Source organism: Lynx canadensis, chromosome X (assembly GCF_007474595.2).
Source record: "Lynx canadensis isolate LIC74 chromosome X, mLynCan4.pri.v2, whole genome shotgun sequence".
Classification (NCBI taxonomy): domain Eukaryota; kingdom Metazoa; phylum Chordata; class Mammalia; order Carnivora; family Felidae; genus Lynx; species Lynx canadensis.
Genome location: NC_044321.2, coordinates 69585285 through 69601467, shown reverse-complemented (window position 1 = coordinate 69601467; position 16183 = coordinate 69585285). Strand labels below are relative to the sequence as shown.

The 16183-nt window shown below is 37.1% G+C and overlaps 1 protein-coding gene across 2 annotated transcripts in view; it reads left to right on the top strand.

Moving 5' to 3' along the window:
* Positions 1 to 15871, top strand: part of CHM (CHM Rab escort protein) — a 272466-nt gene extending 256595 nt beyond the window's left edge. The window contains exons 15-16 of one of the 2 annotated variants that reach the window (XM_030305231.1): positions 7833 to 8027; positions 14232 to 15871. In XM_030305231.1, coding sequence (XP_030161091.1) covers positions 7833 to 8024 — 192 coding nt within the window. In that variant the 3' untranslated portion in view covers positions 8025 to 8027; positions 14232 to 15871. Of the gene's footprint in view, positions 1 to 7832; positions 8274 to 14231 lie in introns of those variants that run through there. The other variant, XM_032592095.1, reaches the window with a different exon arrangement.
* The last annotated feature ends 312 nt before the right edge of the window (positions 15872 to 16183 follow it).

Here is a 16183-nt window from a genome sequence, read left to right as displayed (position 1 = left end):
GAACCCTCAAGGCAAGGTGACCAGTCCGGTTCTGAGATATTGCTATTGTCTAATGGAAAGATAATGTATGCCTGGGCTATGGCTAGAGGGAAGGAAAAAATGGAGTCAAGAAGTAGGAGAGAAGATTGTCATGACTTGGTCATTGATTGCATGCAGAGAGTGAAAGGAAGTGAGGGGGAGAGAGAAGTTCTATAGAAAGACAAGGTTGAGATAAAAGACAAAAAGATGATTAGAGGAACTGAATTGTGAAATGGAAGCTCTGACTGACCTCAGTCCTCCTACTTCTAGGTACTAAGTGTCTCCAGCAAACATTATGGTAAGTTCCTGGAGTAGGGAATGAAGCAGGCATCTCAAATATTTCATTTCCAAATAGTAATAGTAAAATGGCATATCCAAAAATAATACCCTTGAACTATACTCAAGAAAGAAAGAAACTGTTTTTCTCTCCATCTCTTCTTTCAACTTCACATCAAAGCTCAAAAGTTTCTATTTACTGTCCTTCCACCCATTCACAAGGAATGTCAATTTTAATTACCTAATGCAGGAGTCTACCAACTGTGGATAGCCAGATGGTAAATAGTTTAGATTTTGCAACCCCTGTCATCCCTTTGGCATCTACTCAACCCTGCCATTGCAGTGCAAAAACAGCTATAGAAAATAGATAAATGAATGAGAGTGGCTGTGTTCCAATAAAACTTTATTTACAAAAAAAAACAGGCTGGGTTTGACCTGTGGGCCATAGTTGTCAACTTCTGGCCTAATGAATGACTTTGTGTGCATGTCAGGAAGAAGGATTGAAGCAGTACAGAAAGACATTGTGGCCTTTAAAACAAGCATATATCTTAAAACCATTTAATGGCTTTTGTTTACCAATAGGATAGAGTGCAAGCTCCCTAGTATCGCAGGGACCCTGATCTACCAATGAGCTGTATTCATCTAAACAAAAGAGCTATTCATGTTTTCTGCCCATTTCTTCACTGGATTAATTGTTTTTCGGGTGTGGAGTTTGGCGAGTTCTTTATAGATTTTGGATACTATCCCTTTGTTCGATATGTCATTTGCAAATATCTTTTCCCATTCTGTTGGTTGCCTTTTAGTTTTGTTGATTGTTTCCTTTGCAGTGCAGAAGCTTTTTATCTTTGTGAGGTCCCAATAGTTCATTCTTTATGCTAAGTGAAATAGGTCATACAGAGAAAGACAGATACCATATGTTTTCACTCTTATGTGGATCCTGAGAAACTTAACAGAAGACCATGGGTAAGGGGAAGAAAAAAAAAGGGAGGGAGCCAAACCATAAGAGACTCTTAAAAACTGAGAATAAACTGAGGGTTGATGGGGGGTGGGAGGGAGGGGAGGGTGGGTGTGGGCATTGAGGAGGGCACCCGTTGGGAGGAGCACTGGGTGTTGTATGGAAACCAACTTGACAATAAATTTCATATTTATAAAAAGGTGTATTCATCTAAATAAAAGTAGGGATATGTTTAGAATAGAATAGCAGTGTTTCTTGTCACATTTACTTTCACGTGTGTATGTATTTGTCGTTAATTAAGATCACATTCACTTTCTTATTCTCTTACCCTGCCAGACTAAGCTCAGCTTAAATCTTGACATTTTAACTTAGTTATTATTAATAACAGTGACAACAGCTACCATATGTAGAGGCTTAGTTATTCTCGGCCATTTTACAGACAAGGAAAGCAAGGCTCAGGAGTTAACTAAGCATTCCCCCAAATTGCATTGCTGCTAAGTGGCAGAGACAGCATTTGCACATGGCTATCTATTCAGAGACCATGATCTTGAACACTGTGTTATACTCCTTAAAGCCCGGGGGAAGGTCAATTATTCCAGAAAAGCAAATACTTGAGCAAATAATGAAGATTTTTCTTGATTTTAAAAGTGATTCATTAAAATTATATGCTAAATTTGTACAGCTATCAAAAATAGGCTTTATTGGGAAATTACATAAAGAATATTAAGGGAAATTGAATTTGTACTGACATGAAGAGTGAATGTCCTTAAATTCTCAGCTATCTAACACTTGATAATCTTTTTTTTAATTTTTTAAAATTTTTTTTAATTTTTTTGAAATTTATGGTCAAATTGGTTTCCATACAACACCGAGTACTCATCCCAACAGTTGCCCTCCTCAATGCCCACTACCCACCTCCCATCCCTCCCACCTCCCATCAACCCTCAGTTTATTCTCAGTTTTTAAGAGCCTCTTATGCTTTGGCTCCCTCCCTCTCTAGCCTTTTTTTTTTTTCCATCCCCTCCCCCATGGTCTTCTGTTAAGTTTCTCAGGATCCACATAAGAGTGAAAACATACGGTATCTGTCTTTCTCTGTATGACTTTTTTCAGTTAGCATAACACTCTCCAGTTCCATCCACGTTGCTACAAAAGGCCATATTTCATGCTTTCTCATTGCCAAGTAGTATTCCATTGTGTATATAAACCACAATTTCTTTATCCATTCATCAGTTGATGGACATTTAGGCTCTTTCCATAGTTTGGCTATTGTTGAAAGAGCTGCTATAAACATTGGGGTACAAGTGCCCCTATGCATCAGTACTCCTGTATCCCTTGGGTAAATTCCTAGAAGTGCTATTGCTGGGCCATAGGGTACATCTATTTTTAATTTTTTGAGGAACCCCCACACTGTTTTCCAGAGTGGCTGCACCAGTTTGCATTCCCAACAACAGTGTAAGAGGGTTCCTGTTTCTCCACATCCTCTCCAGCATCTATAGTCTCCTGATTTGTTCATTTTAGCCACTCTGACTGGCGTGAGGTGGTATCTGATTCTGGTTTTGATTTGTATTTCCTTGATGAGGAGTAACGGACATTGAGCATCTTTTCATGTGCCTGTTGGCCATCTGGATGTCTTCTTTAGAGAAGTGTCTATTCATGTTTTCTGCCCATTTCTTCACTGGATTATTTGTTTTTCGGGTGTGGAGTTTGGTGAGTTCTTTATAGATTTTGGATACTAGTCCTTTGTCTGATATGTCATTTGCAAATATCTTTTCCCATTCTGTTGGTTGCCTTTTAGTTTTGTTGATTGTTTCCTTTGCAGTGCAGAAGCTTTTTATCTTCATAAGGTCCCAAGAGTTCATTTTTGCTTTTAATTCCCTTGCTTTGGGGATCTGTCAAGTAAGAAATTGCTGCAGCTGAGGTCAGAGAGGTCTTTTCCTTCTTTCTCCTCTAGGGTTTTGATGGTTTCCTGTCTCACATTCAGGTCCTTTAGCCATTTTGAGTTTATTTTTGTGAATGGTGTAAGAAAGTGGTCTAGTTTCATCCTTCTGCATGTTGCTGTCCAGTTCTCCCAGCACCAATTGTTGAAGAGACTGTCTTTTTTCCAGTGGATATTCTTTCCTGCTTTGTGAAAGATTTGTTGGCCATATTTTTGTGGGCCCAATTTTGGAGTCTCTATTCTATTCCATTGGTCAATGTGTCTGTTTTTGTGACAATACCATTCTGCCTTGATTATTACAGCTTTGTAGTAGAGGCTAAAGTCTGGGATTGTGATGTCTCCGGTTTTGGTCTTCTTTTTAATATTACTTTGGCTATTCGGGGTCTTTTGTGGTTCCATACAAATTTTAGGATTGCTTATTCTAGCTTCAAGAAGAATGCTGGTGCAATTTTGATTGGGATTGCACTGAATGTGTAGATAACTTTGGGTAGTATTGACATTTTCACAATATTTATTCTTCCAATCCATGAGCAGGGAATGTCTCTCCATTTCTTTAAATCTTCTTCAATTACCTTCATAAGTTTTCTATAGTTTTCAGCATACAGATCTTTTACAACTTTGGTTAGGTTTATTCCTAGGTATTTTATGCTTCTTGGTGCAATTGTGAATGGGATCAGTTTCTTTATTTGTCTTTCTGTTGCCCATTTTATGCTTCTTGGTGCAATTGTGAATGGGATCAGTTTCTTTATTTGTCTTTCTGTTGCTTCATTATTAGTGTAATGCAACTGATTTCTGTACATTGATTTTGTATCCTACGACTTTGCTGAATTCATGTATCAGTTCTAGCAGACTTTTGGTGCAGTCTGTCGGGTTTTCCATGTAAAATATCATGTCATCTGCAAAAAGTGAAAACTTGACTTCACCTTTGCCAATTTTGATGGCTTTGATTTCCTTTTGTTGTGCGATTGCTGATGCTAGAACTTCCAACACTATGTTAAACAACAGCGGTGAGAGTGGACATCCCTGTCGTGTTCCTGATCTCAGTGTGAAAGCTCTCAGTTTCTACCCATTGAGTACGATATTAGCTGTGGGCTTTTCATAAATGGTTTTTATGATGTTTAAGTATGTTCCTTCTATCCCGACTTTCTTGAGGGATTTTATTAAGAAAGGATGCTGAATTTTGTCAAATGCTTTTTCTGCATCGATTGACAGGATCATAGGGTTCTTATCTTTTCTTTTATTAATGTGATGTATCACATTGATTGATTTGTGAATTTTGAACCATCCCTGCAGCCCAGGAATGAATCCCATTTGATCATGGTGAATAATTCTTTTTATATGCTGTTGCATTCTATATACTAGTATCTTATTGAGAATTTTTGCATCCATATTCATCAGGGATATTGGCCTGTAGTTCTGATTTTTTTTTGCTGGGTCTCTGTCTGGTTTAGGAATCAAAGTAATGCTGGATTCATAGAATGAGTCTGGAAGTTTTCCTTCCCTTTCTGTTGTTTGGAACAGCTTCAGAAGGATAGGTATTATCTCTGCTTTAAATGTCTGGTAGAATTCCCCTGGGAAGCCATCTGATCCTGGGGTCTTATTTGTTGGGAGATTTTCGATAACTGATTCAATTTCTTCGCTGGTTATGGGTCTGTTCAAGTTTTGTATTTCTTCCTGCTTGAGTTTTGGAAGTTTGTTGGTGCCTAGGAATTTGTCCATTTCTTCCAGGTTGTCCAGTTTGTTGGCATATAATTTTTCCTAGTATTTCCTGATAATTGCTTGTATCTTTGAGGGATTGGTTGTAATAATTCCATTTTCATTCATGATTTTATCCATTTGGGTCATCTCCCTTTTCTTTTTGTGAAGCCTGGCTAGAGGTTTATCAATTTTGTTTATTTTTTCAAAAAAACAACTCTTGGTTTCATTGATCTGCTCTACATTATTTCTCTTCTTTTGCTGGGTTTGGTGTGTCTTTGCTGTTCTGCTTCTATTTCCTTTAGGTGTGCTGTAAAGTTTTTATTTGAGTTTTTTCTTGATTCTTGAGATAGGCCTGGATTGCAATGTATTTTCCTCTCAGGACTGCCTTCACTGCATCCCAAAGCTTTTGGATTGTTGTATTTTCATTTTCATTTTTTTGCATGTATTTTTTTAATATCTTCTCTAATTGCCTGGTTGACCCATTCCTTCCTTAGTAGGGTGTTCTTTAACCTCCATGCTTTTGGAGGCTTTCCAGACTTTTTCCTGTGGTTGATTTCAAGTTTCATAGCATTGTGGTCTGAAAGTGTGCATGGTATGATCTCAATTCTTGTATACTTATGAAGGGCTGTTTTGTGACCCAGTATGTGGTCTATCTTGGAGAACGTTCCAATATGTACTCGAGAAGAAAGTATATCCTGTTGCTTTGAGATGCAGAGTTCTAAATATATCTGTCCAGTCCATCTGATCCAGTGTATCATTCAGGGCCCTTGTTTCTTTATTGACCCTGTGTCTAGATGATCTATCCATTGCTGCAAGTGGGGTATTAAAGTCCCCTGCAATTACCACAGTCTTATCAATAACGTTGCTTATGTTCGTAATTAATTATTTTATATATTTGGGGGCTCCCATATTCGGCGCCTAGACATTCATAATTGATAGCTCTTTCTGATGGATAGACCCTGTAATTATTTTGTAATGCCTTTTTTCATCTCTTGTTGCAGACTTTAATTTAAAGTCTAGTTTGTCTGATATAAATATGGCTGCTCCAGCTTTTTTTTGACTTCCAGTAGCATGATAGATAGTTCTCCATCCCCCAACTTTCAATCTGAAGGTGTCCTCAGGTCTAAAATGAGTCTCTTGTAGACAGCAAATAGATGGGTCTTGTTTTTCTTTGTTTGTTTGTTTTTTCCATTCTGATACCCTATGTCTTTTGTTTGGAGCATTTAGTCCATTTATATTCAGTGTTATTACTGAAAGATATGGGTTTAGAGTCATTGTGATGTCTGTAGCTTTCATGCTTGTAGTGATGTCTCTGGTACTTTGTGGTCCTTGCAATATTTAACTCACAGAATCCCCCTTAGGATCCCTTGTGGGGCTGGTTTAATGGTGATGAATTCCTTCAGTTTTTGTTTGTTTGGGAAGACCTTTATCTCTCCTTATATTCTGAATGACAGACTTGCTGGAAAGGGTTCTTGGCTGCATGTTTTTTTCTGTTCATCACATTGAAGGTTTCCTGACATTCCTCTCTGGCCTGCCAAGTTTCAGTAGATAGGTGTGCCACTACTCTTATGGGTCTCCCTTTGTAAGTTAGATCCTGTTTCTCCCTAGCTGCTTTCAGAATTTTCTCTTTATCCTTATATTTTGCCAGTTTCACTATGATATGTCACGCAGAAGATCGATTCAAGTTATGTCTGAAGGGAGTTCTCTGTGCCTCTTGGATTTCAGTGCCTTTTTCCTTCCCCAGATAAGGGAAGTTCTCAGCTCTGATATGTTCAAGTACACCTTCAGCCCCTTTCTCTCTCTCTTCCTCTTCTGGAATTCCTATTATTTGGATATTGTTGCGCTTGATTACATCACTTAGTTCTCTAATTCTCCCCTCATACTCCTGGATTTTTTTTTCTCTTTCTCAGCTTCCTCTTTGTCCATAATTTTATCTTCTAATTCACCTATTCTCTCCTCTGCCTCTTCAATCAGTGCTGTGGTCACCTCCATTTTATTTTGCACCTCACTTATAGCATTTTTTAGCTCCTTATGACTATTTCTTAGTCCCTGGATCTCTGTAGCAATAGATTCTCTGCTGTCCTCTATGCTTTTTTCAAGCCCAGCGATTAATTTTATGACTATTATTCTAAATTCTTGCTCCGTTGTATTGCTTAAATCGTTTTTGATCAATTCATTAGCTGTTGCTACTTCCTGGAGTTTCTTTTGAGGAGTATTCTTCCGCTTTGTCATTTTTGGTAGTCTCTGAGGTGGCTCCAAACTGCAGGGAACTTCCTCTGTGCTGTCCAGTGTAACTTGTGTTGGTGGGCGAGGCCACAGTCATACCTGATGTCTGTCCCCAGCCCACCACTGGGGCCACAGTCAGACTGGTGTGTACCTTATCTTCCCCTCTCCCAGGAGCAGGACTCACTGTGGAATGGTGTGGCCCCTTTCTGGGCTACTTGCACACTGCCAGGCTTGTGGTGCTGCTTTGATGGGATCTGGCATATTAGCCGGGGTGGATCTGCAAGGTGCACAGGTGAGGGAGGGGTAGGTTAGCTCACTTTTCCTGTGATGGTCTCCTGTTGGAGGGGCCCTGCAGCACTGGGAGGGAGGCAGGCCCCTGGGAGGGATGGATCCACTGAAGCACAGTGTTGGATATTTGCGAGGTGCAAGCAAGTTCGGTGATGGGAACTGGTTCCCTTTGGAATTTTGGCTGGGGGGATGAACACTTGATAATCTGGTCAAGTACTGATAATACATGAAGGGTGGTCCTGAATGCTTGCATAGAATTGGAGAAAAGTCATGAAATTCTGACAGTGGATTTTTAAAAAATAGTGTATACTTGATAAAGTTTTGTAACAAAGTAATTCTCAAGGGTGATACCTTCATTTTTAAAATAATTTCAGAAAGTCATATACATTTTAAGCTGATGACCAAAAACTATCATGTCCTTTCTTCCCTGTCCAGGCTGAAACACTTTTCCAGCAAATCTGCCCCAACGAAGACTTCTGTCCACCCCCACCAAATCCTGAAGACATTGTCATTGATGGGGACAGTTTACAATCAGAGGCTTCGGAATCTAGTTTCATACCAGAAGCGAACTCAGAGACTCCCAAGGAAAGCAGAAGTCTGGGAAACCCAGAGCTGTCCTCTCAATAACGGGTATACACCAAACTATACCCGCACTTTGAAAATTCCTCCTGGCCTCAGAGTCTTCTTCATGGAAGAAATGTTTGAAAAATGTTAGAAAATAGCAGCCAGTTGACATACATTATTACCAAGAGAACAGGGCATAGAAATCCAAAAGGGGATTTTCCTGAAAGAGGACATTGCAAGAGCACAAAATACATGTAAACCACATTGGCTTGCCTACTTTAAGATAATACACCTGTGGAATTAGCAGATGAATATAAATGGATTGATTCCCAGGAATATAGCTGTGGATATGAAAGTGATCCTATGCATTGTTAATAATTCTGTGGTATTAGGAAAGCTTTTGCTTATCACTTTGGATCTTTGATTGAAATCCACATCTTCAGAATCCAGTCATGTATTTCCTGTGATTATTTTAATTCTATTTTCTTTATGGATATAAGCATGATGGCACCAATGATAAAAGCACATGTAAATGTAATTTAGGAGAGCTAAAATATCCTGATCTAGGCAGGAGCCTATGTTCGGAATAGAGGTTTAGCTTGTTTTCTATCTTGAGAATTATTGAAAACGCCAATATTAATGTATACATTTTTACAAACAAATCATGAGTCCATGTACTCAACATTTTTTAATGTTAGTAGTGCTATTTGTATGTGAATCATTTGTACACTAGGAAAGCTTATAGGACTGAAGGAATGGAAGGAAAGATTTGGATATGCTCATCAGTATGTGGAAATTCTGTCTAGTCAAGTAATTAGAACCTAATTGTATATGGACCCAGTTTAGTCCTAGCTATACTACTGATGAGATTAGACAAATTGTTTATTTTGTCTAAAAATAGGGCTCACTTTCTCCATATGTAAGATAGAAATAGTAACACTCTCCCTACCTTAGGAGGATGATTTTGAAGATAAATGCAGTGCAAACCTTAAAATGATTTTTGGGGGGTTGGGGGGAATGTTGTTTTCCCCTTGACTTGAAGGTGAATATCAAAAATCTCATGCAGCAAATTGTTTGCTGTCAACTCCCCCAACACAGTAGTTCACAGTGTTTTTATTGCATTAAGCTTTTAAAATAAAACTATTTCCTAAATTAGTATTTTATAGTCTATAGGCCATAAAACATAGTAACATGGAATTTTGGTTTTGAATCTTAATAAGGAAAGCACTGTATAAATTATTCATATTCCTTTTCTGGTAGGTAAACCTAAAACCACTAAAGACTCTCAATACAATATGACAATTGGTAAACCCTAATATACACTTAACATAAAAATGTTAGGGTTGTACATAGCCAGCAAACCTAGTTACAGTGACCATGACAATTTAAAATTTTTCCAGGTGCCAAGCTCTGATGATTTGCTTTATTTGAGCAATAGTTTAGACTTAATTTGTTTCAATAATTAAATACATAAAATGTTTATTGTGCATTCTGGCCTATATTGCCAATCAGAGAGCCATAGCTATAGTAGAAATCATGTAGTTCTTACTTCAGTTGCAGTGGGGCTATGAGCTCTTCAGGTCACAGACTCCTAAGAAATGGAAAGAACCAAGGAATGTAGTAGCCCTTGCCTCACCTTTCCAATCCCCTGTAGATACAACGGAATCCAGGTGAAAGGAAAACCTTCCCAGCCTCTCGGGCTGCTCTTAACTGCTCTGCCCATTGTACAGCCCATCTCCTATCTCTTTGGACCCTTCTGTGTCTCTCTTCCCCTTTTATATTATCATACAAATCAGGGATAGTGGAATCACATTATAATATATTTTGTTAATAGATTCAGATCTTAAATCATGTTTCCCAAAACCCAACTTATGCCATGGTCTAAATGCACAATACATACCTGGAAGCACCAGGTATTGGCCCTGCCCCTCAATACCAGCAATATGAAAGGTCCCACTGTATAAAAGTATTGAGTCTGAATACAATGGCACCAATTAAAATACTGTACTTTGTTACAGTCTAAGAGTTAAGGCCTCTTGAATACAGCATACATATTTATGTAAACAATCAGAGTAGGCTCAGAATAATAACTAGAAAATTACAATAGCTTTACTGCAGCTATCTATATGTAGACAAGGAGATATTTTGTGGTCTCATGGCCCAACCCATATTGTACCCCATTTTATCCATTAGCCATCCCCATAATCTCTTCCAGGTTATTCATTAAATACTATTGAAATATTTAAAAGTTCCTAAATATGATTAGTGGTGACTAAAATATTACACAACCGTTTAAAACATTTTGATAGAGAATCTTAAATATTTCCTGTTGCCTCAGAATGTAATAGAAATTATTCTAAGAGCTTTCTTTTTAGCTGTCTTAAGTACTGCAAATAAATTTTTTTATAGTTTTAAAACAGAAAAAACTTTTTGGTTTTGTTGTTAAATCATAAACCTGAAGTTATATAAATAAAGTTAACATGTTATATGCAACACAGAAGTTTCAATAGCTAATTTAAAATGTTGAACATTATTGTCAAAGAATTTTGATTCATATGTTTAAAATGTTTAGTTATGCATGCTTTTTTAACCAAACATGATAATACCACTCAGTTTAGTGATCTATATGAAAGCCAATTACCCTGTGTTGCTACTGTGTCTTTGTCTAGTTGGTATGCCTATCCAGAAAAGCAGATAGGTAGGTAGGTAGGTAGATAGGTAGATAGATACTATAAATTTAGGTATTTTATTTATTTTTTTTTTCAACGTTTATTTATTTTTGAGACAGAGAGAGACAGAGCATGAACGGGGGAGGATCAGAGAGAGGGAGACACAGAATCCGAAACAGGCTCCAGGCTCTGAGCTGTCAGCACAGAGCCCGACGCGGGGCTCGAACTCACAGACCGTGAGATCATGACCTGAGCCGAAGTCGGCCGCCCAACCAACTGAGCCACCCAGGCGCCCCAAATTTAGGTATTTTCTATAGGAAAACTGAATTACAATTTTTCCCATCTCCAGTGATACTTAGTTGCCTGTAGTAAAATGGCCACGTTAATAGTTAACTTCTAGAATGGTAGTTTCTGAGATTGGCAGCCTTTTATCTAAAATAATGACCATGCTAATGATTAACTTCTGTCACAGCTGTACTTCCCAAGAAGGCAGCCCTTTGTCTAAAGTCCTAAAGATCTCAAAAAATTTTGTTGAAATTTGATTGCTAAGTAGTATTGATCCTTCAAAGCAATAATTAAATAATTTTCTTACAAGTAAGTTATTTACTGCTATTGGTATTGAGTGATCTATCTCTACTCCTGGGTAATTTTCTTATATGCACTTCAAAAGCATAAATATGATTATTCATAATTTTCACACAGTAACTAAGTTTTCAGAGGAAGTAAAATCTGTTTTGATGCCTTTCAGGCATGGTTTCCTAGTTTTCAACATTAAAATTTTGCATGTATGCCAAGAAATTAAAGATTGTCTTGGAACTGATTTCTTGGTATCAGTCTACTATTTAAGCAATTAATTATCCAGCTGTATACTTGGTTTTGTTTCTAAGCACTTGAGAAAGGCAATCAAATGATACATGGGTTGATTTACTTAGCAAATTGTTCTAGATGCCAGCATCAGACCTCATTCTGTTTGAAATCAGTGCTGTGAGGCATGAACTAAGGTTTTATTTTATTTTATTTTTTTTAATTTTTTTTTTCAACGTTTATTTATTTTTGGGACAGAGAGAGACAGAGCATGAACGGGGGAGGGGCAGAGAGAGAGGGAGACACAGAATCGGAAACAGGCTCCAGGCTCTGAGCCATCAGCCCAGAGCCCGTCGCGGGGCTCGAACTCACGGACCGCGAGATCGTGACCTGGCTGAAGTCGGACGCTTAACCGACTGCGCCACCCAGGCGCCCCTTGAACTAAGGTTTTATAGTACATTGATTGCCTACAAACTGTTTCACATCTCACTTAGTATATAAGAATATGAATTGTTTTTTATATTTACTTGGTGAATGAGAACATGAAATGTTTTTCTCTGTGGTGGCTGAATCCCTAACAACTTACTTGAAATAGATAAGAGACTGCTGATGTTCTTCTTACAGAAATCATTCAGTGAACTATGATTTGCTCTTGAATCAAATAATTAAAGCAAAGTGACATTTTCTGTCAATTCCAGGTATTTTCCTAAAGCATGTTAGATAGAATGCATTCAAAAGATAACAGGAGTCTTTCAAAGCTGACAGTTTATCTGTGAGATGATTCATAAATTTAAGAAAAATAAGGTTAATTTAATTTTTAAACAAGTAGCCATATTATCCTTCAAGCATCTTGGAGCTCATACAATATTCACACTTTTTTTTTAAACAAGTGATTTGATGTTTGAATTCACCTCTTTAATGGTGGAATTTTTAAAACATTCGTTAAGTGGTTTAACACTTAGCATCCCACATCACATTTTGAAGGCAAGTTTTCTTTCCATTAATATAGTTTAGCTGTGGAGCTGCAATGACATGCCCTTCCCATACAAATTGCCATGTCCGCTCTTCCTGGCTATGATGACTTTTAGGGCCATTTGACAGATAATCATTAGAACTGGAATCCTAGTAGGCTGGAGAGTCTTTTCACCTATCACTGCAGTGTGATTTATGCTGGTAACTCCTATTAATATTAATGGGACTTGCATGTGTAAATCCTTTTCCTCTCAATGATACAGCTGACCCCTAAAAGAAATATTCTTTAGACATGGACACTTGCTGATCTAGAAGCATTAGTGAGTTGTTTTATTCAGGATTTTCATGTGGGGTAAAAAAAAATAGACTATCAATTTAGCAGAGGATTTGTTTGTAGAGATTAAAAAGATAAAATACTAGCTCTTAATTCTCTATTCCCATTTCTAATAGTATCTAATATATTAGCATCTATTATATACTATTCTTTTTCATCTATCGTTGCTTTCATTGCTATGTCACCAACCTTTTTATTCTAGAAACTAATAAAAAGAAAGAAGCAATTATTATGTCTTTCCTGTAAAAACTGTATTTTCAGGGTATTCAAATAGTTGTTGAAGGAAAATTGTTATAGAAGAATCACCATTTGTAATTACATGAGGAATGATAGAATTAGGAAAAAAAAATCACCATTTTGTAAACTCAATGTAGTAATGGACCTAGGTAATGGTTATTATTATTAAAACCTTTAGTGATAATAGTTTGATGCAGACATCGCCTGAACCTAGTGATCAATCTTAAAAACAGTACAAGTAGAAAATAAGATGTTATAAGCCTCTTGTGTTGTAATAGTAAGTACCCAGCACTAACTGAGAAGCATTCCACTACCAATTTATAGACATTAGGGGGATAGAAGCATATTTAATGACATCATGGAGATGCAATGTATAAAATTCTACAGGACAGATAACCTGATTCTATCAACAATTAACTGACACAAATAAAATGAAGGGAGCACCACTACAGAATAAAGGAGACTTTAGAGATGTATCAACCAAGTGCAACATGCTAACCTTGTTTGGACCTTGCTTTGAATAAATAAAACCTTTGTTTTAAAAAAACAAAAAATCCATTTTGAGACAATCATAGGGATTGAACATTGCCTGGGTGTTAGTTGATATCAAGGATAATTTTAACTACTGGGTGTCGTAATGGTAATTTTTTTAAAAAACCATTATCTGTTAGAGATTTTTTAAAGGCAGGTGAAGCAAATACATATAATAAAATGTTAACAATGGTTAAATCTAGGTTATGCTATATGAGTGTTTCTATTTTGTGTTTTTGTGTTTAAAACTTTTCATAGCAAATTTTTTAAACGACAGATAAAAGTCCATTGATTAATAGTAATAATAATAACCTATAGATAGTATGTTACTTTACAACATGACTATTGTGTTTTTGAAAAGGAGGCCTTAATATGTTCAGTCCTATCCTATATATTTTGTTTTATAATGTTTTGAAACCATGGGCTACAAAAATTACATATTAGAATTTATTACCTTAGGTCAGTGGCTTCTAGGGTCAGAGAGAAAGAATCTTACTGAGCAACCTCTTTGGCACAAGGGCAAGTTTGGAAAAAATAAACATGTTTACAGCCTCTGTCTCTCAAATTGAAAATGAAAATAGCATTATTGAGTCAGATGGAGTGGGGAAATTGATATTCATGCAACTCTGAAAACCTTTATTTTGTACTTTGTTGATAAATATCAATGATAAAATTTTAATGCTTTTTAACCTCTAAAATGTTTCTTTTTTCTCATGTTTTCAGATGTTGCAACATGGAGACTGCTACTAATTTCCAACATGAAACCTCTCTGGTTTCATTTGGGCTTGTGACCACTACTCTATGGGAATCTGTTGAACATAATCATATTTTGCGGAAACTAAGCTGAACACATATATTGTAAAACATAACATGCCCCAATTATCCATATCAAATTTCAGTCTTATTTCCTATATTAACAATATAGTTTAGCTGTAAGCAACTGTTGTTCTAACAATTGTTGCTTATGGCACAGTAGATCCCCCATTCAGGCTACTACTGAGTGGAGATCACTTCAGTGGTTTTTCTCCAAGTAGAGCTACCAATGGAACAAATGAAAAGTCAATTGAAATGTGCACAGTTTTTTTATTTTAATTTTTTAAGTACAGTTAACTCGTTACATTAGTTTCAGGTGTACAACGTAAGTATTCAACATCTCTATAGATTATCCTATGCTCACCACAAGTGTAGCTACCATCTACTATCGTGTTTTTAAAAATCAAAGAAGTTGATAAAGTAGTAGAAAAAGATCTATTTATCTTGCTTACATACATGTAAAATCACAACTTCTCACTCCTCAATTCCCATATTCAGTTGGACATAAAATCTTTTTGGTTCTATCTCAGAAATATTTTCTATCTCAGAAATATTTTCCTGATAATGGCTCCCTCCTCTCTATTCCCACAACCCATTGTTCTCATTGGTCTTGACACAAGGCTCCCCATTCTATTCCAATTACCTATTGAGGAAGAAGCCACTGCATGAATTCCTTCTCATGCTGACACAAGGTGAGGAGTTATTTAGCATAACAACACACCAAAGTTAAGTGAAAATGAAGCCCTTGAGGGCACATCCCTAGCCTGCACCAAGTATGGTTGTGAGAGTGTGTGGCTTGGGACTCTGAGGACCAGCAAAGGGTAGGAAAAGAAATGAAGGGTAACACTTGCAGTGCCTACTATGTACCAGGAACTATTAACACTTTTAATCTCAAAACAACATGTAAGTACTATTATCATTCTCTATTTTACAGATTAGGGTCTTGATGATGAAACTGAATCACAGAGATAAAATGACTTGTCCAAGGTCACATAGTTAGATTTGGGTTGCTCCTCTCCTCTGAATTCTTCTTGCACTGAAACATGTTTATAATCTACTAGTAATAAGATTATATTCTTTCTCATAATAATGAGCTGTATCTACCTGCCCTAGTAGTGGCAGAGTTTCACTTAAATACAAATAGCCCTAATCATGTCACTTCTCTCCTTAAAAACCTTTACATACTAAGTAAAATCTGACTTCTTTAGCATTGCATATGAGACCACCATCCCCCAAAAACATTGTTTCCCTTTGCCTTCATCTCCTATCACTCTACCTCTCTCTCCTCCTCACACCCTAATTTTCAGTCACAATGAACTCCTCAGGATCTTCACTCTTTGGCTCATTGCATATATCATTTTTCTGGAATTCCCTCACCTCTCTGCTACCACTACACCCTTTTTCCTCTAATAAACTTTCTATTCTGCCTTTAAAACCCAAATTTAATGTTAGTTTAACTACTAACACTTCGGCAACCTCATTTGGCAAAGATATTTTTCCCTCTGAGCTCCCCACAGTACTGTTCATAAAGCCCTTATCTCATTGAATTTCAAGTTTTCTGATTTTATTCCTGTATCCTAGATAGTGAACAACTTGAGGGTAGGTATGCTGCTATTCATCCTTATATCTACTGTACCTAAACAAAACACCACATGACCATGCATCTCCTGCATAACACTACTCCTCTGGCCATAGTAGCTTCAATCGAGTGGAATCAGGCCCCTAATGCATTTTGGAATTGGTACCCATTAAGTGTTTGACTTTCTGAGTAGCTGACCCATAATGCAAAATCTCTTTAGCTATGAGCAGCTATATTTTCTACCATGTGGCCAGGGGAGCAAAGTCAGTTTGCAAAGGAAGAA